Here is a 24,725-nt window from a genome sequence, read left to right as displayed (position 1 = left end):
TATTTTTAGAAATTTACACAATACAGACAACTCTGTCATCTGCAACCAGGGCTGCATTTACCACTAGGAAAATAGGCACGTGCCTAGAGCCCACACAGAGGAATTTGTAACAAATATCACCCTCATTCTTGTTTATATAAGAAGGGCCCCAACAAGCTCTAGGTGCGGCCCTGTCTGCAACTCCAATATCACCTAATTCTCTATGGTTATCAAAATCTAGTGAAAAAGAAAAACTACCAAGTTCAAGTTTAAAATGTAACACAAAAAAAACAGTGAATGTTGAATATCATCATCATCAGCCATTTTCAATCCACTGCAGGATGAAGCCCTCTTTAGCAACTTTTCAGTTCCTTCTATTTTGTGCAATGGCCATCCATTTACTACCCACAAACTTGTGAATTTCACCTGTCCATCTCCTCTTGGGTACCATTCTGTTATTTTCTTAGTCCATCTGTCATCAAGCTGTGTATCCTGCCCAAGACCATTTTAGTAAGAATGTCCTTTACTTGAGTTTGCTGCCTAATCCATGTTTCTCTTCCATAAGTCATGGTGGGGAGTATACATTGGTTCATTATTTTATGTTTCAGACAAATTGGGATATTGCTAATCAATATGTGACTATATTTCCTGAATGCTATCCGTCCAAAATTTATTCTTCTCTTGACTTCCAGCCGATGACTTGTCCCAGATAAGTATGTGATTCCACCTTTTCAATTACTTCTACATCATTACTTTTGTTTTAGCCCAAAATCCTTACTAAGTCTGCATAACTGATTAAGATTTTCCTCTAATTCTTTGGGATCGTGGCGTATGAACACAATGTTATCTTCAAATCGTAAATGGTTTAGGTACTCTCCATTCTGCGACCAGTCTAATCTTCGGAAAGTTTCCTCAAAGGCAGAATAAACTTCTGAGATATTGTGTATCCTTGTCAAACTCCTTTCTCAAGTCTAATAAAGGAGGTAGCATTCTCATAATATATGGGGTATCTATGTCTTGTCTTTCCAGTGCCCGAAACATTGCCAGGCATAATGGTGTTTTATATTCATTTGCTTTCTCTGTTAGCATACTTGATAATATCATATCAAGTATGTGAAGGTGATCCATAGTTGAGAATCCTGTCCTAAAGCCATCTTGTTCTTTCAGTTGATTCTCATAGTAATGACCCTTGTGAACAACTTGTAGATGTGGGATAACAAGCTAATTGGTCTATAATTTCCAATCTCTAATTTATCTCCTTTCTTCTGCAGCAAAACTATGATTGCATTATTCCACTCCTTTTCTAACAACTCTACAGTAACTTCATCTTATGTTCTGCCTCATCAGGAAGGATATCGGGTATGTTGTATGTGTTACTAATTTGCGCTCCATCTTCCCCACTGCTGGCATCATTCCCTTGCTTCTTGTATAATTCTGTATAGTAGTCTTCTGCTATTTATAAGTACACCATTGCTATTCTTCAGTTTCATTTGTCTTCCCTTTTAATGCTTGTTCTACTTTTCTTGTGTTAAATCTTCTTATGTCCTCTCTGAGTCTCTTTCTAATGGCTTTGCATAACTCACTATACTCAATTTTCTCCTTGTCACTGTTTCTTGACTAATTTTTCTTCTTGGCATTTATTTTTACCTATAGGTTTCTTGGGCTTTATTGCTTTCAGAAAGTTGTAATATTCCTCATTGATATATTGGTCCTGAGCAGTCTGCAGAAGCTCAGTTGTTCTTAAGTTCCAGTACATGCTGCTTTTTCTCCTCTTTTGTTATCTCAAAGACCTTCATCATTTACTCACCATTCTGTGATAACTTCCAACATTTACCTTGTTCACAATATATCTTCTGTTAGTGAGGATGAAGTCGATTATATTAGTTGTTAATCCATTTGGGGTCTTCCATGTCCACCCTTTTTTTGAAAAAAAGTGTTCATTACTGACATTCGTTGAAATTCCAAAATTTTCTATAGTTTCCCTTTCTGCGCTGTTTTGTCTTTTTCCAACCTTAGCATTGAAGTCCCCCATAATAATAGTGTTTTCTGTTCATTTAGAAGACTCCCAATTTCGGTGTACATTTCTTCAACCTCTTCATCATCATGGCTCGATATTGGTGCATAAATCTTGACACCCTTGGTGATGTACTTTTGAATTCCAAAATGTTGTTTTTTTATATCTTTATGGACCAGAAACCCAACCCCACCTTCGCTCCTTTCACTGTTTCCATTGGTGTACAGCAGATTTCCACTTGATAAACTTATAAGTGATTCATTTCTTCCTCTTGTTTCAGCCAAACCGATGATATCCATTTCACATTTTCTAGCTCTAATATCCTGTCTTCACCGATGAGCGATCTTACATTGTAACAGGCCAAGTTCAGTTTCCGTGCATGGCAGCCTGGTCGTACCCAGAGATTCTTAGCACACTCTGATCCTCTCGCTGCAGTAAGAGGGGGAGTGAAAGCCGCTGGGGACTGAGGGCCATTTGTTTCTTCTTGCTGTCATGTGCTGTAAGGTTTGGTCTTTTCCTCTTCACGCTGACCAGGTGTCTTGAAGAGAACCACTCTACATGTTCGTTGTCACCTAAGTGACGTAACAAGGCTTACCATCGAGAAGGTGTGCACGAGTGGATTTTAGGGAGGCAAACCAACCGGACTTCTCCTAAATCTTCTGAAATAGAAAGATATTGCATCCATCAATGTTTTAGACTGTGTCTCTGATAACACACAGAATGCCTGTTCCCCTCTAAGATAAGGAGGTATAACTGAAGGCTCAATCTAAGAACTTTTTGTAGAGACAACTAAGAAGAAAGCCTTAGACAACACAGCTGATTGTTTATTAGAAAAACTTTTTGAGAATAAATGCAAGTAAGGCTCCTGGAATTGATGGCACATAGTCTGTAGTTTTGAGGGAGAGCATCGAACCATTGAGGTTAATTATAACGGCATCTTTGGACTGGAGAAGTGCCAACACATAAAAGTGGTTCTAAGAGTGAAGTTGGTAACTGTAGAGGCCATACAACATGACTTTGTTAAATCATGCTTGACTAACTTAGTAACTCATGAGCTGGATTTAGGGAACAATTTCAACACTGACTTGGTCCCTCATGAGGTTACTGTATAAGTTTTAACAGGTTAGGATTAATGGATAACCTTGGACCACTGTTGTTTCTCATTTTCATAAATGACATTGACGAAGGGATAGAAGGTGCAGAACCATTAATTATCAGTGCCAAGCATCACTCCTTCAGGATGATTCGGACAGAGAAGTGGCAGTTATGTTTTAATGCAAGGTCTTACACTTGGGAATAGCAACTCGCAAATAAATTATACATTTGGTGGGGTTGAATGAAAACAGTGGGAGGAGGAAAGGGATCTGGGAGTTACAATAGGGCAGATATGAAGTTTTCTGAACAGTGTAAATAGGCAGCCAGAAAAGCCCAATGGTCCTATTGATGATTTATCCCACTGTAAAAGACAATTGTAAGACTGTGTTCAAGTATGGATACTTCATCTGAAAAAATCCATTGAGCTTCTTGAAAGGCGAGATTGGCAGTAGGACCACCATATGAGGAAAGACTCAGATTATGCAGTCCACATAGTTGCCTCAACCAGGCATGTCAGAAGTGACCTGATTGAGGATTACAAGGCTCTGAGAGGGATTAGCAAAATGAATGAAAGTGGAATTCTCACTGTTATAAAGAATTTTAGAACTAGGGGTTGTAAATTAGATTGTAGGAAGTTTTCTTTTAGCCATTGATTGCTAGTTGACAGATTGAAAGTTCAACTGGACAGTTACCTGTGTGAGGAGGGAAGCACATAATTTGTGTTTTCTTATCTACTTGTTTTTTGTCAGTACAGCAAAAGCCTGTATCTTCCCTGCACTATATGGCAAATACTATTACTTTGTCCATTTCTCCAAAAAAATAAAAATCCAAGACTGAGAACAGTAAGCAGGCTGACATTCAAATAATAGCTATGGTGGAATATTCTCGGTTTCTAGCAAAAGTATGAAAAGGTAGTTTTGAATGCAGTTCCAAAAAAAAGTAACAAACATTAGTGTTACCACAACTAGTTGCTTTATTCAGCTGCTTTTTTTTTTTGGATGTCGAAGTTTAAAGAAATGGGGGGGTTGCACTGTTTCTTTTTACATTATGAAATGTTATCAAGACTTTCAAAATTAGCATTGTAAGGAAAAGTGTGCAAATTATTCATGCAATATACAAAGATTGAGGATTTTTTTTTCCTTCAGGCCATCTCGATTGGGTTAGAGGGGGAAAGTCATAGAAGAGTATGTCGAACTGATGATGCAACTGTATCACTACAGTAATAGCTAATTTTGATGCAATGATTGGGAGTGCTATTCAGTACTTCCAAACCATTTTTTCAAAATAACTACCATCCATTTCCAAGTGTACTCACCTACAGGTTTTTTGGCCTGAAACATTTCAATGGCAACTTTGACTGCCTGTGTGTATTTATTATCTCATTGAGGTAATAAATGTTTCTTCCTTATCTGTATTGCTTGATCACTCTTAAATCTATGGTACACACTAATGTCAATCTGTTTTCTTACTCTTATTATTTTTTTGATGATTCCAAGATTTTATTATGCATGAAAGAAATATAAACTATTGAAATGAAATCATCATATCTTAATGGAGCCTGGTTATTATTTTCACAGCACATAAAGGGTATTGAGTCTGCATTTCAGCTTTAATCCAAAAAAATTTTTTTCTGAAAATACTAGCTACCGTAATGGTTTTGTTAGAAACAGAACTAATGCTCTCCTTGGAGTTATGAATATACAGAGTCCAGTCACAATATTATGACCACCTCCCAGTGCAAACATATAAGGCTTGATGTTTGGCATCTGTGAACACAGCAACAGCCTCTGTTTTGGGCAAAGCATGCAACCCATCAGATCTGGAAAAAGGCATGATCATCAGCTATTGGGCCAGCATTTCCAAAATGCTCACGTACTGCAAGTGTATCAAGACCCGACGTGCCATTGATCCCAGAGGTGAACGTCGGCTGAAACGGTTGCTCAACTGGCCATCCAAATGAATCGTGGGGCCACCAGAAAGGTTTCCAACATGACAGTGCAGTGAACCCTGGCTGAGTGGCCTTCTCCAATGAGTCACAGTTTCCACTCCACCAAGTGGATGGATGGTGGCATATTAGGTGTGAAGCCTCTGAGAACAGATACCTGGACACGATTGTTGGCAGAGTTATGGTCTGGGGAATGTTTTCATGGCATGACTTGGGTCAGCTGATACCTCTGGAGTGTCCCCTGTTGGTGATGGTATCTACGAGCACGACAGATCTTAACCCAATCGAAAATCTATGGGACCACCTTGATCTGCACATCAGATGGATGGAGCCTACACGGTCACAGATACCCCTTGCAACCTTCTGCGGACTTATTGAGTCCCTCCCATGGTGCATGCTGTGAAAGGCACATATTCTGAATACTAGGTAGGTGGTCATAATAATGTGACTGGACCCTGTATATACAAAATGTTATGGTTTTCCATGTTTATTGTTGCACCTTCTGCATTATTCTTTGGTCTACAAATGTCAGGAGTGACCATGATATCAGTTTTGTGCACAGCTCCCTCTTTATGATTCATTGAACAACATCTGTGACATACCAGCACTGTCTTATGTTGAAAGTTTTATCTGATCTATGGCCCATACAGACCCACAAGATTTATTGTTGGTTTCTGAGCCAGTATATAATATTCATGGAAAGGCAAGTGCATAAAAGATCTGCAATGGAAAATTGTTTTTAATTTAAAAAAAAAAGTGAAAATTTCCATTAAGAACTTAGAAAGCAGACTATTAATTATGTAATTAAAAACTGGAAATTTTATCATCCATCTGCTATTGGATAGTTTGAAGAAAACTGATACCAAAGCAAAAAGTATTGTGTATACATGATGGACAGTTTTAGAATAATGCAATTTAAAATTTTTTTGTACCATAGTTTAACTAATGACATCATGAGGGAGCTGTGCACATGACTGCAGGCTGTTATTGCCAATCACATACACTATCCTCTGCAAAGTTGACACTCTTCTCACCCAATGGTGTCTGCTTTAGAAAAGTCAGTGCATCCGGAGCAGGCCCGCAAGCTTTAATTGTATATGTTATAGAATTTGTCAACTTGTAAATTGTTTTATCATCTCTGTATTGTTCAATTTGAAATTGTGCGCTAACCGGAGCGAGCCAACGGTATAATTTACGATTATAAACAAACTGTGCAAAACTACGGTAACAGACAACGGCTTTGCTGTGGTGGCAGAGTAATAGGATAGGACTGCTGACTGGCCGCAGTTAGTTTTTTCGCATTATCATCTTGGTGCCAGTAGCGATAAAAATAATATTTACGCCCTTTAAAAAATGTATAAAAAACAAAAAATTCAACAGAGCGGAACACAATATTTTTTTTGCTAACATAAATAACGAGACTATTTGTCTCAGTGTTTAAAGAGTACAATATTAAAGGACATTTCACTAATAAACATTCCAAATATGGTGCCAATTTAACTCCGGAAGCGAGAAAGAAAACTGCTGATGGATTGATTCAAAATTTATCTAGACAACAAAATGTGTTTACGCGGCTAACTAAGGAACAAGAAGCTACTGTAGGGACAAGTTTTGTTATTTCTCATATAATTGCAAAAAGCAACAAGCCTTTTTTCTGATGGAGACTATATTAAAGAATCTATGACTGAAGCTTGTGCAATTATATATCCTGACATTAAACACAAATTCGAGGATATAAGTTTATCTCACTGTAGTAAGAAGAATTGAATGAGCAATTATTATCAGTATTAGAATCCATAACATGGTACTCAATAGCTCTCGACGAAAGAATACTGCGCAGTTATTAATTTTCATACGTGGATGTACCTTTAATTTTGAAGAGCTTCTTTCAATGGAATCTCTTAAAGGCCAAACAACGGGAGCTGATATATTTGAAAAATGCTTAACAAGATATAATTTACAATGGAACAAAATGGTAAGCATAACAGCTGACGGAGCACCAAAGAAAATTATCCTGATTATAATTTAATTACTATTCATCGTATTATACAAAAATGTGTTAAAAGTTGAACATGTCACATCTTGTATTATTAAACTAGTAAATTTAATATGATCGAGGGGGCCTGAAACACAGACAATTCGTTAATTTTCTTCAAGGTATTGAATCAGAGTACACAGATATTCCTTATCGTAGCCAAATTCGATGGCTTAGCTTAGGAAAAGTTCTTAAAGACATTCTATTTTTAAAACTGCAAAATATTATGGGCTTTCCCGAATTAACTAGATTTGTGATTTTTCGTTTACCCTGGACATCGTGACACACTTAAATACTTTCAACACCGTGTTACAAGGGAAAAATTTATACGCCCATGATATGGTAAAAAGGTTGAATGGATTTCAATTAAAACTCCAGTTGTTCCTTCGACATTTATTGATTAACAAGGTAGACCACTTTCCAACCATGAAGTTGCTGAAGATTTGAAAAATATTGTGAAATTATCAATGCTTTAAAACTGCTTGATCGCAAAGAATTTTTAAAAATGTCAACTACAAAATTAACACCCGAAATTAAAAAAAATGTAAAACAGTTCCATTCATCTCATTAAATTCTTGGTTGTTAGAGAATAATTTTTTTTATGTTATATTTCTTCTTCATGATAACAAATAATATATATCTAAAACTAGTATTTTACGTGTGGCCCTTCAGCCAAAAAGTTTGCCCAGGTCTAATCCAGAGTATTTTAATAGTAGTGGCATATGATGTCAGTTTATAAAGCATCATCCAAAAAACCTTCCATATCACCTATCCAGCCATGAATTTATTCAAACTACCCACTTCAACAACAGCAGATGGAATTTTGCTCTAATAATCAACCATCATTTCTAAAATGAGACAATTATCCCTGCATATCATTGACAAAACCTCATGAGCTGTCCTGGCAGCACAATTACCCCCAGGTCTTTTTTAATTTCTCACTACCTATATGCAGTAACTTGCATTTTGTTTCAATTAATTAACAGATAATTAGAGCACAGGTTCCCAAACTTCTATACCTTGTTAAAATATTTCATGCTGCTTATCCTTTCCAGGCAAATAAACATATCTTCTGTACTTTGGTTTAGAGTTTTTCTTTATGGATAATTAATCATTTACTAGTTTTAGTCCCCTTTAATGGATCAGAATTCCAACCAACTTTGATAAAATCTTCTTATATAACTATTAAAAGTGGTGTGTGTAGGGGGAATATTGTCAAGTGTCACATAGAGTTTCTATCAAAGTACGGGCATTCCCTGACTTACGTTAGATTTTGCCAACTGGCGCAAACTTTAAAAAAATCATGGAATATATTTTGCATCCCGTGAACCCAGTAACACTTTTTTTTTTTTTGTAATTTGTTCCAAGACCTCGGAATTTGAAATTTTCGCTATATAACTAAGCTATTACTCTTTAAAAGGTCATTTTTATAATGAGGCACTACCCTTTCATTGTTATTTTTCTAAAGAACATTTCTGGAGGTCACAACCATAAAGCAGTCTATTATAAATGGGTACTAAACTTGATCATTTGCAATAATCCTGATAACTGGAATTGTGTTCCCCTTCACAATGATGAGAGTGCTAGGAAATGAAATGATTAAGAAGTATGACAGTTTGTTATCTGTTTCATGGGAATTAGGTCTTGCTGCTTCAACAGCGAATAGTATTTTAAAGGATCAATGCATTTAAGATAAAAAGTGATTACAAAACAGTGTTGAGGTGATATATCAAATATAGATGGAAAATCAGATTCAGAAGAGAGTTCCACTGAGCCTAATGGCCATTCAAGCAAAAGCATTTATGAAGATATTAAGGATAAGTACGGTGAATCCCAAGTCAAGTTCGTGACATACAACGGGTGGTTTAATAGGTTCAAGCATCAAAGTATGCAGTGAAGTCGCTAGTGCTGATTCTGCAGCAGCAGAGAAATTTTGTGATGATGTGTTGGAAAAAATCCCTTCTAAATTTCCATAGCCCCTGAACCTCTGCATGAGATTAAAAAAAAAAAAAATTCTATTTAAATGTTCGTCGAACATTTCTTTTTTGCTTCCATCAAGTTGCGAGTGCTGCATAAATATTTAGAGAAATTCTGACTTACGTAAGTAGGAGAGTGCCTATATAGTATATTCATTGAAAATCTTTTATGCGGTCCATTGTAGTGTTAATTTACATTTCTTTCAAAAAAGTTCCACAGACTTGCTGTATTACAGTGATGACCTTCATTGCAAATCCCTTACTAATGTCGATATGCTGCACCAGCCAGCCTCTACCACCCTTGTAGGTAACTTATAACTTGCTAGCTAAAATAAAACTTCCTGTAATGTAGTCTAAACATCTAGTTTTAGATTCATTTATAACCATGAAAATTTCATCCTCATTCATTGCTAAGCTGTGCAACCCACATAAGGATGCTCTTTTGCAGATCTAATCAGGCATGTTACCTGTCTTTGGACCCTTTCAAAAAGTTCAATAGGACACTGTGGGCCTTCATATTACTGGGATAATAACAGGCTTTTGTCTGTGAACACTTTCGATAAGAGACTAAGAAAGATCTGACATCATTTTTTGTAGACCTTTAGATACGTTAAAGCATAAAACAGTGTCTTTACATGGCTTCATTTTCCTATTGGACTGAAAATGTCACCCCCAGATTTCATTCTTCATATATCTAAAACAAATAAAAGGAGGATAATGTAAGAAAATTTTTACTTGAATTGTGCTGAAAGAAAACTTCAAAGAATGAAGATAATCTCTTAAGACCACAGTTGGATGTAAAAAAAAAAAAAAATTTTTGTTTCTATTTAAATGAAAGTAGAACCGTTACATTAATTAAATAACCAGAATGAGTGTGTGAAATCTCCACACTTGGCCCACAACAAATAAGTAATTTTTTACCTCACATATTTATAGAATGTGTTTTGATATCGCTGTCACATTTTTCATATATCCAAAACAATGATAAATGTCAAACTTCTCCTATTAGGATAGAGAAGGGACAAACAACCTGAGGTAAGTATACCTGCCAACTTTTAGAAATTGAAACAGATGTTCTGGTTTATCCTGAACTGTATTTATGGCTAATACAAAATCTTTACATTTCATGACCTAATCAAAGTAACGTTCTTCTTCCACAATAAATTTCATTAAAGAAACACTACCTGTTTAAGTGAGTTTCACCTTCGTTTAACAAAAGTGGAGTGCTGAACTACATAAAAAACAAACATTGAAATTAAATCTTTATTACAAAATTCAAATAAATACATAAGCATAACTGTCAAAACATCATCACAGTGGAAGGGGTATTTCTAAATCACCTGGATGAAAATAAGAAGACTCATACCTTTGGTGCACTCTCTTTCATATTTGAATTCAGTAATCCAGTCTTTTTTTAATCCTGGAATGTGGATGGGCATTTGTCATATCTAATTCATGTTCTTGTGGATTTCTTTGGAAAACAAGGCTCATATTCAGGCATTTAATAACTGTCCATAGTTTGAACTGGTTTCAACACAGTTTTAAAATGGCCTGGGGGAAAAAAAAAATTATATTATTTAGTTGCTAAATGATCTCTTTCATATTGATGTATAAATAGGATTCTGTAACCTGTTGTCATAAAGAATTAAAGCCTCTGATTATGTTAATGCTGTTACTTAATAAATGATATTGAAGCTATCAGGACTGGTAGAAGTATGAACAGATGCAGAAGACAATTTTATAGCATAAAGCTTAGAATTCACAGACTACTGTATAGAACTGTTTAAATTTTTTTTTTCCCCATCTATATAGGCTTCCTAACGTACAAGGTCTTTACCACCTGTGTTGTTGCAACATACTGTTGGTTGAGTATCGGGGATATGGGCACAGTGAGGGATCACCTAGTGAAGATGGTAAGTTATCTGGTTTTCGTTGTATACATGAATGTAGCTAAATTGTGGGAGAATTTGTGTAAGCTTAGTTTAACTTCCATATATTTGATTAGCATTTCAAAGCTGGAATATCTAAAAATAGGGTACAGCCCTTAGAGGAAGATGGTAATGGACTTGCAGTATGACCAGTGCTCCAGGTAGTAGTATACCTGGTTAATTTGAAACTTACTGTGAGTGTGCCTATATATGCAGAATACGCTTTGTATACTCTCAAAATGAATTACAATACAGGACGATTGATGTATTGTTTTTGCTCTATTCTTCCTTCAAAGAGGAGTATATTGGTCAAGCCTTGATAGCATCTTAAAGATGTTTCATGTAAATTCAAGTCAGGTCTCTATATTATCATATCAATTCTGTAATGTTGTTCTTTTCAAAACAGGGGCACCAGTAAGATCACATTGGTACACAAAGAATCATGAATCCAATAACACAGTTTTTTTTTTTTTTTTTTTTTTGGTAATTCATTCCAAGACCTCGGAAGTTGAAATTTTCGCTATATAACTAAGCTGTTTATCTCTCTAAAAGGTCAATTTTATCATATCTTCTGTTATAAGAATCAATTTTGAATGCCTTTGTGATATTTTTCTAAAGTAGATTTCTTGGAGATCACTATCATAAAACAATTAGCACTTTCCGGTTATAAATGGGAAGTAAACTCGATCTTATTGCATTTGTGATAATACAGAATAACTGGAATTCTTTGGGTTTTTATGTTATGGTATTATAGTGAAATGAGTTCCCTTTCACTGAAATCTTCAATCATATAAAAAAATTGAGTATCTTCTCTTCATTCTCAATGGTGAAGGGACCAACGGAAATGAAACAGGACAAAGTTTGTCATCTATTGCACGGAATCCTGTTTTAAAAGACAGTGTTCAGAAGCAAGTGCCCATTCAACCAAAAAGTATTTATGAAGATATTAGGCTGGAGAGTTAATTCTGGCAATGATAAAACTTGCTGACGTTATATATGCCTGTCTCCTCTCTTTTTGTAATTTTTTCTGTGCATGAGATAAAAAAAAAAAAAAATTGAATAAATAATTCTATTTACATGTTCAATGAACATTTCTTTTTTTTTTTTTGTTTCAATCAAATTCAGCAACACTGCTTGCCATGATTGTTTTTGGATGAAGATAAATGACAGTAGTAGCACATTTAAATCAATCTGCACCTTTATAATGAAAATTAATTTAATCACGTTGGCTATGTGTTTTTGTATAAAAGTGTGACAGTGGTTTCAGAGACTGGAAGAATTCTTAAAAGCTTCTTCACAATTATATGCAGGTTCCATCTCAAGTTACTCAATCAGAAACCTTTTGCAGTTTTCATACAGAAATCATGTGACTTACCATCTCTATAACTATTTGGTTTTTAGCTTGAAGAGTGGCATAGTACTTGTTTTTCTTCTCCCACTAGTTCAGTACAAAATTATCCCAGTTGTGCATATTGTGAACTGCACCATACTTAAAAATGGTAATGTTTTTAATAATATTTATATAGAGGAGTGTGTTAACATGTTGCTTTTCAGCATAGTTCCCTCTATGAAGAAAACTTTCTCTTGGGCCTCCATGAATACATCCACTGCTGGTGGGAAAATAGTTGCCAGGCAGGTATTTTTTAAGATTAGGAAATAGGTGATGATCCAAGATTTCAAAACTGTACTCATGCAACCACCTCACAGGGTCTGTGTAATGTCTTGTTTAACCTTTCTGAAGGTAATCCACTGGCAACACTCCATCTTCCCAGCAGTTGGACTGCTCCTTTATGTCATATGTGGTCACAAACCTTGCAAAAGTTCAATTGATAACTACTGTGTTTTTGATACCTTTAAGTGTAGTGAGATGTAACCGTATTCTAATGAATTGCCTTTGGTGTAGGTCCCTTTTTTTTTTTTTTCCTCCCATCTTTCTTGATTTTCAGGACCTGTAATTAAAACAAATTATTCAAACTTGTTTGAAGTGTTTATACATTGAATACAAAAATTTTTAAAATAATCCTTGTATACATAATAAGCAGAAATATATACAAGTGTTTGAAATTTCACACATTTAATGGAAGAGACTATGTTTATCTAAAAATATATATTTGGCATTTTTCAAAAGAAATCTAGGTACCTTGTCAGATATCAGTCCCAGTTCAAAATAACTAAAACACAGCATTGTACAAAAGAAATGCTCTATTACCGAAGTGATTACTTAAAAAAACAGGCAGTCCAATGCTTTTTAAAATGTATAGAAAAATTGTGCCTTCTAGTCTCACAAGCAGTATTATGCTGTCTTTTGTTGGTTGTTGCCTGGGTACTGCACTACTTTTAGGCCCTGAGTGCCAAAGCAATATTTCTAGAGTGAGTTCTAGCTTCTCAAAATGTACTGAGGTAAAAGGAGCAACCATGGATTTAATAACTCTCCATCTCTTCAAGCTGAAGACCAGAAATATCCAATCATTTGAACCAACTTAAAAAGGCTTTGAAGGGAAGCACAGTGCCAAACTTTTTGGTAATACACTGCCAGGTCCCTTCTGTTACTCTCCACAATAGCTTAAATTCATCAAAAGGTATCAGTTCAGGAACTTAGCAAGTAATCAGTGCCAAATGACCAAAAAAGATGGAAACCTCATTCATACTAGATACGTCATTTTAACATTGCAGGATTGCCATCCATAGTAAAAGCTGGCTATTTAAACTGCCAGAAATATAGCCACTCTCAGCAGGCATGCCATTTGTCCAGTTTGTGGATCAAAGGACACAAGCAGACTGTTTAGTCTCAGTTCCCATTTTCCTTTAACCTGCAGTTCTAACATGTGTAAATTCCACCCAACACCAAGCTGAATCACCCATACTAGATACCCCATCTTCCAAAAAAAAAAGACAGTCAGTCAATCCCATAGGTGTATGCCTACAGGAAACATTCTTGTCTCTGAAAGTTTTGCCAAACTTTTCAAATTATATCATATACAGATGAGACAGCTGTGGCAGCATGTATTGCAGTTAGTACTTCAGTTATCCCTCTTTCTATTTACATTCTGCCATTTCCCCACTTCAATGGCCATGAGGCAAATTGATTTAAGAATTTTTGAACAATAATGATCTTAATTTACTAAACTCTGGATCTTCTTCTGTAATTGACAAGTCACCCATCACAAACAGGGATAACTACTTACATTGTTAATAGTAATAAATAACCAGTCACATTCTGACTGCAGCTAATGCTTCCATTCCATATCATATTCACTGAAATCTCTGGTGGAATACAGATTGCTTTAATGCCAAACAGGAGAAAAATTGCACATGTAATAATTTCTGCAAGCATCCTAATTGCTTAGAAAAGATTTGAAGCAAAACGTAATTCGCTTTTGCCTCAACCAACACACTGCTAAATGGCAAATTTGTTTGTCTACCCTGTCCAGTACTTTGTTGGAAAGGGAAAGCTGCATTAACAGAATTGTTTTCTACTATCTTCTCCTTCTAGAAGGATATAAAATCAACTTCTTCATACACTTGCAGGCCTAGATGGTTTATTATGTCAACTGTAGCATATCGTGTTAATTTTCTATAATCGGATCTTCTCTGAAAATGTCTTACTACAGGCCAATATGACCTGTGTGGGTAAAATTTTCTAAAGGATACTTGAATCCTACAGTCACAGAATCTCCTACCAGATAAACCCTAGACCTGAATCTCATATTTGTAATGCCTTTGTCATTTCAACCTAGATCTTTAAAAGGCACATGACACTACCTTCTTTCCAACAAATAAGAAATGAATTGCATCATGGATCTTTACGTGAAATAATTAATTTCTTGCACCTTTGTTCTTTTCAGGTCCAATACACATAGTTCAACGTGATATGAGATATCCCAAAAACTGTTGAAACTTAATGTGTGCTGATAACCAAAATAGAATCCTGCACTGCCACTCACTTGTGCAAGCATTGAGCTCTCCATCCTGAATTGCAAATAAACAATACTCCTCAAATTCCACATTTAAGAAATGTTTGTCTAAATTATTTGAATATACTTTTATCAGTCTTGTACATGCCATGGGGAGCTGATCAGTATACTTTACTGAATTGTAATCCGTTCACACCTTTATAATACCTGGTGGAATTTCTTCTATGAGAGAAGAAAAATAAACCTGCCCGACTCCGGATTAAAGAGCTTGTGAAAACTGTTATTATGGTAGGTGCTGCAGCAGTTTTTACATTTTTGGTTACAGCCTCACTATTGAATTATACACCAGGATTAAAGAGCTTGTGAAAACTGTTATTATGGTAGGTGCTGCAGCAGTTTTTACATTTTTGGTTACAGCCTCACTATTGAATTATACACCAGGATTAAAGAGCTTGTGAAAACTGTTATTATGGTAGGTGCTGCAGCAGTTTTTACATTTTTGGTTACAGCCTCACTATTGAATTATACACCAGGATTAAAGAGCTTGTGAAAACTGTTATTATGGTAGGTGCTGCAGCAGTTTTTACATTTTTGGTTACAGCCTCACTATTGAATTATACACCAGGATTAAAGAGCTTGTGAAAACTGTTATTATGGTAGGTGCTGCAGCAGTTTTTACATTTTTGGTTACAGCCTCACTATTGAATTATACACCAGGATTAAAGAGCTTGTGAAAACTGTTATTATGGTAGGTGCTGCAGCAGTTTTTACATTTTTGGTTACAGCCTCACTATTGAATTATACACCAGGATTAAAGAGCTTGTGAAAACTGTTATTATGGTAGGTGCTGCAGCAGTTTTTACATTTTTGGTTACAGCCTCACTATTGAATTATACACCAGGATTAAAGAGCTTGTGAAAACTGTTATTATGGTAGGTGCTGCAGCAGTTTTTACATTTTTGGTTACAGCCTCACTATTGAATTATACACCAGGATTAAAGAGCTTGTGAAAACTGTTATTATGGTAGGTGCTGCAGCAGTTTTTACATTTTTGGTTACAGCCTCACTATTGAATTATACACCAGGATTAAAGAGCTTGTGAAAACTGTTATTATGGTAGGTGCTGCAGCAGTTTTTACATTTTTGGTTACAGCCTCACTATTGAATTATACACCAAGTTAGCACTTAATAAGATTGAGCTTTCCATCTCATCTTGAAATACATTCATTCCCAGCTATTCTGGGAAATTTTGCACGACTGAAAAAAGTATATCCTCACATTGACTATAAGCCTATCATTTGCAAAGCATGTTACGGCAACTGGTCACAGATGTGGAAAAGTAACACCAACAATAAACAAGATCCAAAGGTGGCGTGGCAAGACTGAGAAAATCCACCTCACAGTCTATTTTTCTGGCTGATTGTCCCTTACATTCAAAATATAATTTAACATCTCTAACGATATGCTGCACATGAACAGACACAGTTTGGCCTCAGTAGCCCTTGTGTTGTTAAACCCAATGCCAACAGCAGTACTTTACAAATTGTGGCTTTGCTGGAGAGCAAAAAAAAAAATTTCTGATTGAATGAGATTAATTTACAAAGTCACAACATGGTTAGCTACTCATGATCTGGTTGTAGGGAATAATTTCAACATTGTTTATTTGGATTTTTGAAAAGTGTTGGACTCAGTCCCTCATGAGTCTCCCAAGAATTAATGTCATAATTTGCAACCACAAAATAAATTAAAACAGTACAGGAAGAAAGGAATCTGGGCAGATATGTTTTTTTGGAGTGTAAACAGACAGCTCATGGTGTCCCATCAATGATTTATACCACTCTGTAAGGCTTTGTGCTAGAGTTTGGTGGCAACCATGTTTGGATTAAGCAATTAACAGATGGGGTACTACAGTACTTGAGCTTGCAGTTCTAAAGGTTAAAAAAGAACTTTATTTTGTTTAAAATATACTATTGTTGTTGAGATAATGTGATTATAAATATTTCATCAGTTGAATTTTGTTACAGGTCTATATCAAGATGCTGAAGCTGCTCTGAAGTTCCTTTTGCAGCATCCTAGTATAGATCACAGCAAGATAATTCTGTTTGGTCGATCTCTAGGTGGAGCAGTTGCTATAGATCTTGCTAGTCACCCAGAATATAATGTACAGATTCTTGCTCTAGTGGTAGAAAACACATTTACTAGTATTCCAGATGTTGCAAAGGTATTATTCAACTGGGCATTAGTCAGATACCTTCCAGACTGGACATTTAAGAATAAGGTAATTGTGTGTGTTACATACTATAGTAATTAATGCAAACTTTTCAGAAGGAATACTGAGTTCTCCACCCAGGTCAACAATGTCCTAGCTTCCTACTAACAAGTTAGACCAATAGAAGATGAAGGTGGCAGTTCTTGTAATATAAACCTGTAATGCATTTACTCTAACTAATGATCATAGAATTCACTGTCATCAAGCAGTCCATATCCACAGGATGTCCTATTGGAAAAGCCTGAAATATCAAAAAACGATCCATTCATTTTTAAACAAAGGTATGGGCAATAGAGTGCCTAAAAGTGTTCACACTTGATGCTGAAAACAGCTCAATCAGAAATAGGATTTGTTGATAGTATGGTAGATGATTGCAGTGTCTACCATACTGTGAACCCATTTCCTTTGTGGAGAGGTTGGGTGGGTGTACACCCAGTCTGGTGCCACTTTTTAAATAAAGCCTTAACTTCATTTATATTATATATATACGCACACACTAATGATACCTTGGATGGCTGAACAAACAGCCATGTGTGTCTTGTAACATAGCAAGACCAATATCTATAAAGTGTCTAATGGGGGGGGGTTCTTTCATCTCTGCATTGTGTAAAGGCCAGAGGTTTCAAAAAGTGTATGTTCCTCTGACCATTTCAGCGGCAAGGGCCTATATGTATAAAATAAAAAAATTGTGGAGCCATCCCCAAGACTGATCAGTGTATCTAATCTGAATGGTAGTCACAGCTTTGTACTCTGTATTGAGTAGGTGGGGTTTGATGTTCTGTGGAAAGTAGAAGACATTACATCTCGTCTCATAGCATGTTCACTTTTTGTTGGAAGTCATTTGTTACTTCTTGAATGTAGTGTGCTATATTTACTGTTGCAAATGAGACATCTATTGTAATCTCCCACAGAGTGTTACCAAAATGTTTTGCAGGTTTAGAACCTGACCATTTCTTGTACCTCTCTGGTGTCATGCTATGCCAATTTGTATAGAATGACACCAGTGATTGCTGGATGTTTTCTTCTGTAGTTATTTTTAAATCTTGAGGTATGTGGGATCTCTTATAGAATGGTCCAGCTTGCTTCCCTTCTCAGGGTAATAAGCTAATGAACTTGCTGTGCTCTGAACACCTGAATGTTATGAGGGGTTTCTGAAAAGTAAGGCAACACATTTTTTTCTGTTGAAATTACACTAGTTCCAACAATGGATCAATACCAGTACTGAAGAAGTCAGTGCCCACACGCAGTAACCAACATTGCACCACCTGGTGCTTTTTCAGAGGGACAAACAAATGGAAGTTGGAGATGTAACAGAGTTTCCCAACGATTACGGTGCAACAAAATCCTCGGTGTGCCCACCCTTCTTCTTGCAAATAACTTCACAAATGGTAGCCGCCACTGCCTTTTTGAATGTTATTAACAGGTCTGTTTGTCCACTGTGTTTCATCTCATTCCCTCACTTTTTGGAAACCCTTGTAGTAGTTATAATAATAGAATAATTCATATATAAACTCTATTTGCAATCTCATATTTTGGAGATACTTTATGAAGCCAGGATTCACTCTTTATTTAAAGAATTTTTTATTATGTAATTCCTGCTAATCTTTAGGAGTTGAATAATAAACAATTGTTGGTTTTTTGCTAACAGCTACATTTGAACCTATGTTTATTTTTTTTCTAGTTCAGATCAGTAGAAAAAATAACGAAAGTTACTTCTCCTGTTCTCTTTATATCTGGGCTTTCGGACATATTAATCCCACCTCAGATGATGCAAACTCTTTATCAGGTAAGCTGTGTCTGCCAGAAACTTGATTATAAAAAGTAATGTGCATGTATTTGGAATAAAATTATTTGTAAATGGTAGCACTTGGGGGAAAGGTTGTTTTCCTATCTCCATGTAACCCACTGAATGAGCTTATGCAGCATCAGCAAAAAAAATTTACCCACACATCTATTCTACAACTGTCTTTTCATGCCCACTTAGGTTTGCAATCTGAGCAAGTGGAAGAATCCCATCAGAATTTAGTGTGTTCAACCCATTCAAGGGATAATCACCTCCTCAGCTGATATACCTTCATCAATAAAACAAAACAGCAGTCAGTCCAACAGTGTCAAAAGCTTTACTGAAATCCAAATATATGATATTACTTATTTTTTGCATCCAATCAAATTTGTCAGACAAGACTTAACTAGTAACAGAAGTTAAACTAACTGGTCTCTAATTACTTGTGGGGACCTTCCCTGAGTCTGAGGATTTGCTTAGTTCTCACCAGGCATTGAATTTCAATGATTTATATGTATGCAGGTGACCTACAAACTCTAAGTAACTGAGTTGATTTGCATCAGATATACTACTCTGTATGAACTGTTTTTTTTTTTATAGAATGATACATTGACAAAATTTTCACAGAGTTGTTTACCTTTTTTTATTTTTAGTTGTCCACTAGCTCACTAAAACGATTAGCGACTTTTGAAAATGGTACACACAATGAAACTTGGCAAAGCAAGAATTATTACAAGACATTGAATTTATTTTTTGATGATGTAAGTATTATTTTGTTACTAGTGTAGCATTAAGTCACTTAAATGCTCCTAGCTATATATTAAAAAAATAGAATGTATTTTGGGAAGAGTTTCCTGATGTTTTTCCTTATAATTAGGTAATGTTGAGTTGTCAAAGAGGCTATAAGAATGATAACTGGCCACTAGAGGAGATATGGGTTCAGAATTTTGGTCAAACAGTGTGAACAAGGTATGTTAAATCTTTTTTTCATTCCTATTAAAATTTGATGTTGCTGAAATATTGGATTTAGTAACATCAGTCTTGTTTTCCAAAAAAGGGGAAAAAAGTTTCCTGACTATCCTTTGGTCAAACTGAAGCTAAGCTTTTATTATTATTTATTGTACTATGCCGTCCCAGCCAGCTTTCCTGGCAATGCTGTACAATTATCTCTGATTCCCTCAGAGGGTCGATTTGTTCTCTACGTAATGTCCATATCACAAAGTCCCAACATAAGGTTGTGATAATCTTTGAGGATGCACTATGATAAGTCCAAATCAGGAATAATGATTACAATGAAGATGACTTTTTCTCAAACCTGAACAGTCTGGAATTGCTTCCAGATCAAGATGGGGAGTTAATGCCCATACTTTAAGAACTTCTGCCCACACAAACCTCATTGACACCCAACAAAATCAAACCTGTGGTTGCCGGTACTTTTGAACATTGTCCCTCCCCAAAGACAGGAAAAGAAAGTTAAACAGCTGCAGCAGGCACCTGATCTGGAATTATCCTTCAACCCATCTTGCTTGGCAGCAAGAATAGGACCTTAATTATAATCAGATCCCCATCTCCTATCAGGATTTCACCTTTTGAGAGATTTATGGAAGAAAATAAACTGCTTTAGAAGTGATTGTGTTACATGGGGCTTCAGCAACTGTTAATTATCTGGCTGCACAATTGTACCAGAGGCATTACAATGGCTTGATTCACTATTTATCTTGGAACTTATAAATGTTATTTCATTTTTGTACTCAATGCATTTGAAATAAATAAATTGTGGCAGTCTAATCCTCCAGTACAAATCTGCCATAAAAGCATCAGCAGTTTCCTTAACCTCTGGAGGATGTATTGTTCACAGGGTAGAACAGTACCACTCATCCTGTCTACTATAATAACCTTTTCAACTGTCATTCAGTATCTGCCTCATGCCTCTCAAACTGCAAAATTTTTATTTTGTACTAACCACCAGTAAGGGAGCTTCAGTTAATTATCCCCTCAAGTCACAATACTCAATGTATTCATAGAAAAGAATGTTGCATATTGCAATTGATTTGTTTCCAATTTTATTTTCACGAAAGCTTGTAACAATTGCAAAGCCATTATTAATCAGTACAAAACCAGATGGTTCTGTTGTCACTTCAGCCAAGGATAAAGCTGACCTGCTAGCATCCCATTTTTCTTCCAACTCATGTATTAATGATCCTTGGTAAAACACTTCCCACCATTTCTAACTTGCTCCATTCAATGCCTCCTGTCAAAAGGATGTTGATGCTATTTCTCCACTTTCTTATTCCAAAGGTGTTTTTCCTTCTCATATCCAGCCAGTTCCTAAAAAGAGTGACAATTCCCTCTAAAGTAATGGAGAAATCAATTAACTGCCAACTCTTAAACTACCTCAAAACCTGTCTGATGTTACCCATTTATGGACAAATTCAATGAAACATAAGCGTCTTCTAACTTCTCCACTAATTGCATCCACTAATTAAATCTGCTACCAATTCCTTAAATGCTGATCTCCAGGGGGCGGCAAAGACAACTTAGTTGATTTCAATCCTTCTACTCCTGTGCTTATCTTTGGTGACAGTCCGATATATCTCTTTTGCTCTCGATGTTACTTTTCTTCCAAACAGCTGTTCACTCTACAAATTTGCCCAACCAGGGAATGTTTTTCTCACATCTTTCAGTCAGGTTAATTAATGACTCCTCTCTAGTCATCTGCTTAAAATGTAGCAGTATCCATAGGTTTGTACTAGTCAAAATTGAAGAAATCCAGATAATACATATGCATGTAGAGGACATTACTATGAAGAATGTTTTCCAAACTTCTGAAACACCACAAAACAGTTAGTAGGGTGGCTAAAATAATTAACAAATATACGATATCAATTCTCTGTTTTACTGAATACAGGAAATTAGGTTCAGATAGCATTTGGCAAATGCTAAAATATTTTACATTTGTATGAAAGTCATTGTGATTAAATGTATATACTGTTGAGACCTGTTTATGGCCATTATCTGATAACCCTGGGCTGGATATCATCTCTCTTAGCTGGTGCAGTATAATAAATTCCTACCAATTTTAAGGGAGAGAGATGTCAACCAACAAAATAAATGTTTTGTTGTCTAACTTACATTTTTACCATAAGAACCAACCCAGTCAGCAAAGATATTTAGGATTCCCTTCAGCTTTTGAAGTCTGATTATTCACAGTCTTATGAATTTCTTTGTAATAGATGGCATTTACTGTTATATATAACTAATAGTGTGGTGAACTTCTCTTAGTATTGGTAATTAACATAACAGAGATTTAATGTGTTTTTTCTCTTTCAGATTCTGATGAGCTCCTGGATGATAAAATCATCTTCTTGGGTTACGTGAGAGTGGAAGGAAAGATGGATTTTTTTACTGGTTTATGAATAAAATAAATTATAGTGAAATCAGTGCCTTGTTTTTAAAACTACTGATTGGAATAGTAATAAAAAGTTTTGTAGTATAAGATATATAAAACTATTGACTACAAGTTAAAAACAAACACCTAATCTTGTTTTAAAGTCTGATACTGAGCTCATAAGTGCACACTGCCAGTATTATTTTCATATATTGGTGAAAATGATAAAAGCCTGTGTGCAGTATTTAAGATATGACCCAATATCCACCTATTTAAATGGGTATGGTGATTGCCCAATCAGAAGATAAACCTTCAATGGCAGAGAGAGGGTTAATACATTATCAGCACCCTATAGCAGTGGTGTGACCTGTCTGATATTCTAGGGGGTTTCTGCAAACTCCTCTGACTGTCCTGAAGTATAAAAAGAAGTGGGTGAATTCTAGCACATTTAAAATAATTTTTCCCTCTTCTATAATGAATAGATGTTCTACACTTGAAAGGGGGTGGTGGCTGCAATCTGTTGGTAACTAGACTTCTGTTTCTTTCTTTTGAGCCCCCAGTCTGATCCTGGCAATCATACCTGCATAATTTCAAGTAGGGATAAAAAGTTAATTTTGAATCAGACACTTGTTTTTGGTGAAGAAAGCCTGCAAAAGTAGAAACCTGACCTTTTTTCATTAGAATCACTGGTGGACAAATTGTTTAAATGAAGCCAGAACTTCCAAAGGGGGTTACCCCTTCACACCAATACCATTGAACTTGTGTGTTACCTTAGCTGGGTTTTTTTCAGGCAATATTTTGAGCATGTGATCTTTGCTCTACAACCATGTCAAAGGGTAAAAAAAAAAAATTTACACTCGAACTAATGTTAGTGTGGCCACTGTACGAAATATGGCAGTTCCATATACAATTATTACAGGGAACATAGATTATATTTAACTGCTCCAAATATAGTATAGATCATTGCATTAGTAGCAAAGGAAATGCAAACTGATTTGCACAAAGTTTTGAAAGATGTCATCAACTTTGTTAAAAAAAAAAATGGTTTAAATTTCCACTGTAAACATAGTAGCATCTCATTAAGATCTGCAATTTCTTAGAAGAGTGAATTACCATGCACATTCTTCAAAGAAAAATTATTTGGAGCCATAATGGGTATTGACCTTTCTGCTTTTATCTAACAGGATGTTGTGAAGATAACCTTAGTCTTTAAAGATGGAATAAATATATTAATACTCAGTGATGAAATTTTAAGGTATCTCCAGAAAAAAAAAAAAAAGTTGTATTGGATTTGTGATCCCTTTGCTATTACAAACATTGTTATCTTTCAGGCCTACACATTTATGTGAGGTGGTTTCTCAAAATTAACAGTTATCCAGGCTGTATTCAATTAAACAATTATTTTATTTCTTTCTCAGTACTTGAACAAAATGCCATTTTTCTTTAAAAATCAGGTCATCCCACCTTGGAGTGAAATCAGTTTGCCAGTAGCTGTCCTATGGCAACTATCAAATGTGTTAATTTCCTACTATACAAAATAGATATACCAATATTTTCTTGTTCAAATTGACCTAACCTTTGATATCAAGGTATTATTTAACAAAAATGACTAAATCTTTATTAGAGACTTTCCTTTCAGATGAAAGGTGATGTTATCACAGGAAGCTATTGCAAAGAGCCATCCCCTCAGTAATGAAGTTGATTGAATTTTACAAGATATTAAGAGCATTGGTTACCTGCACAAGTCACTGTAGATAAGACCCCCCTGCAAAATTTTATCCATTATTATTGATCAATATCATAACTCAGCTGTGTGACAAACTGTTAAAAAGATCTTTTGGAAATTGTCCTTGCTCTAGCTATCAGTGAATTTAATAAGTTTTCAGCCAATGAATCCATATCTGACATGTCACTTCATAAAGAAGATAGCTAGTGATAATCATGAGCTTCAATAGGTACCAGGTTATTTGAAAAAGTTCTTTCCCATTTGTTTTGGCTACATTAGCATAATATCTTGTCTGTTGGGATTTTTTCAGATTTAATCTGCAGGTCAGTCTCTTAGTAAACCCACACCTTATATAGCAAAGCTGTTTCCCATATGTCAGCATACTTTCAGTGAGCCCTCAAAGAATTTTTCAAAGCCTCCAGTAACAGCATTATAGTGTTTACTCATTTAAAAATAAACCATTTCTTTATTGGAGTGACTAGGCCTTAGTCCCGTGGTCAAATTTATAACGCTAAAAAAAAAAAAACACTTAAAGACCAGCACTATTTCTAAAGGTTAAAACCACACGAAACAGCCCGTGCAAATTTGAGCACGATTGTTACACAACATCTGGATGACTTTACCTGGGGGGGGGGGGTCCTTGAATAATTGGGAAGCTCGAAGTGTGACTGCA

At 35.6% G+C, this 24,725-nt stretch overlaps 1 protein-coding gene across 2 annotated transcripts in view; it reads left to right on the top strand.

Annotated features, from left to right (window-relative positions):
* Positions 1 to 22,326, top strand: part of Bem46 (abhydrolase domain containing 13-like protein Bem46) — a 67,074-nt gene extending 44,748 nt beyond the window's left edge. For both annotated transcript variants that reach the window (XM_090375162.1, XM_090375161.1), the window contains exons 3-8: positions 10,857 to 10,957; positions 16,911 to 17,164; positions 18,837 to 18,941; positions 19,592 to 19,699; positions 19,816 to 19,907; positions 22,269 to 22,326. In XM_090375162.1, coding sequence (XP_090231288.1) covers positions 10,857 to 10,957; positions 16,911 to 17,164; positions 18,837 to 18,941; positions 19,592 to 19,699; positions 19,816 to 19,902 — 655 coding nt within the window. In that variant the 3' untranslated portion in view covers positions 19,903 to 19,907; positions 22,269 to 22,326. The remainder of the gene's footprint in view (positions 1 to 10,856; positions 10,958 to 16,910; positions 17,165 to 18,836; positions 18,942 to 19,591; positions 19,700 to 19,815; positions 19,908 to 22,268) is intronic.
* The last annotated feature ends 2,399 nt before the right edge of the window (positions 22,327 to 24,725 follow it).

This window comes from Mastigoproctus giganteus, chromosome 6 (assembly GCF_048544385.1).
Source record: "Mastigoproctus giganteus isolate SK-2022 chromosome 6, ASM4854438v1, whole genome shotgun sequence".
NCBI lineage: Eukaryota > Metazoa > Arthropoda > Arachnida > Uropygi > Thelyphonidae > Mastigoproctus > Mastigoproctus giganteus.
Note: the sequence above shows the minus strand (reverse complement) of the source record. Positions and strands in the feature narration are given on the sequence as shown.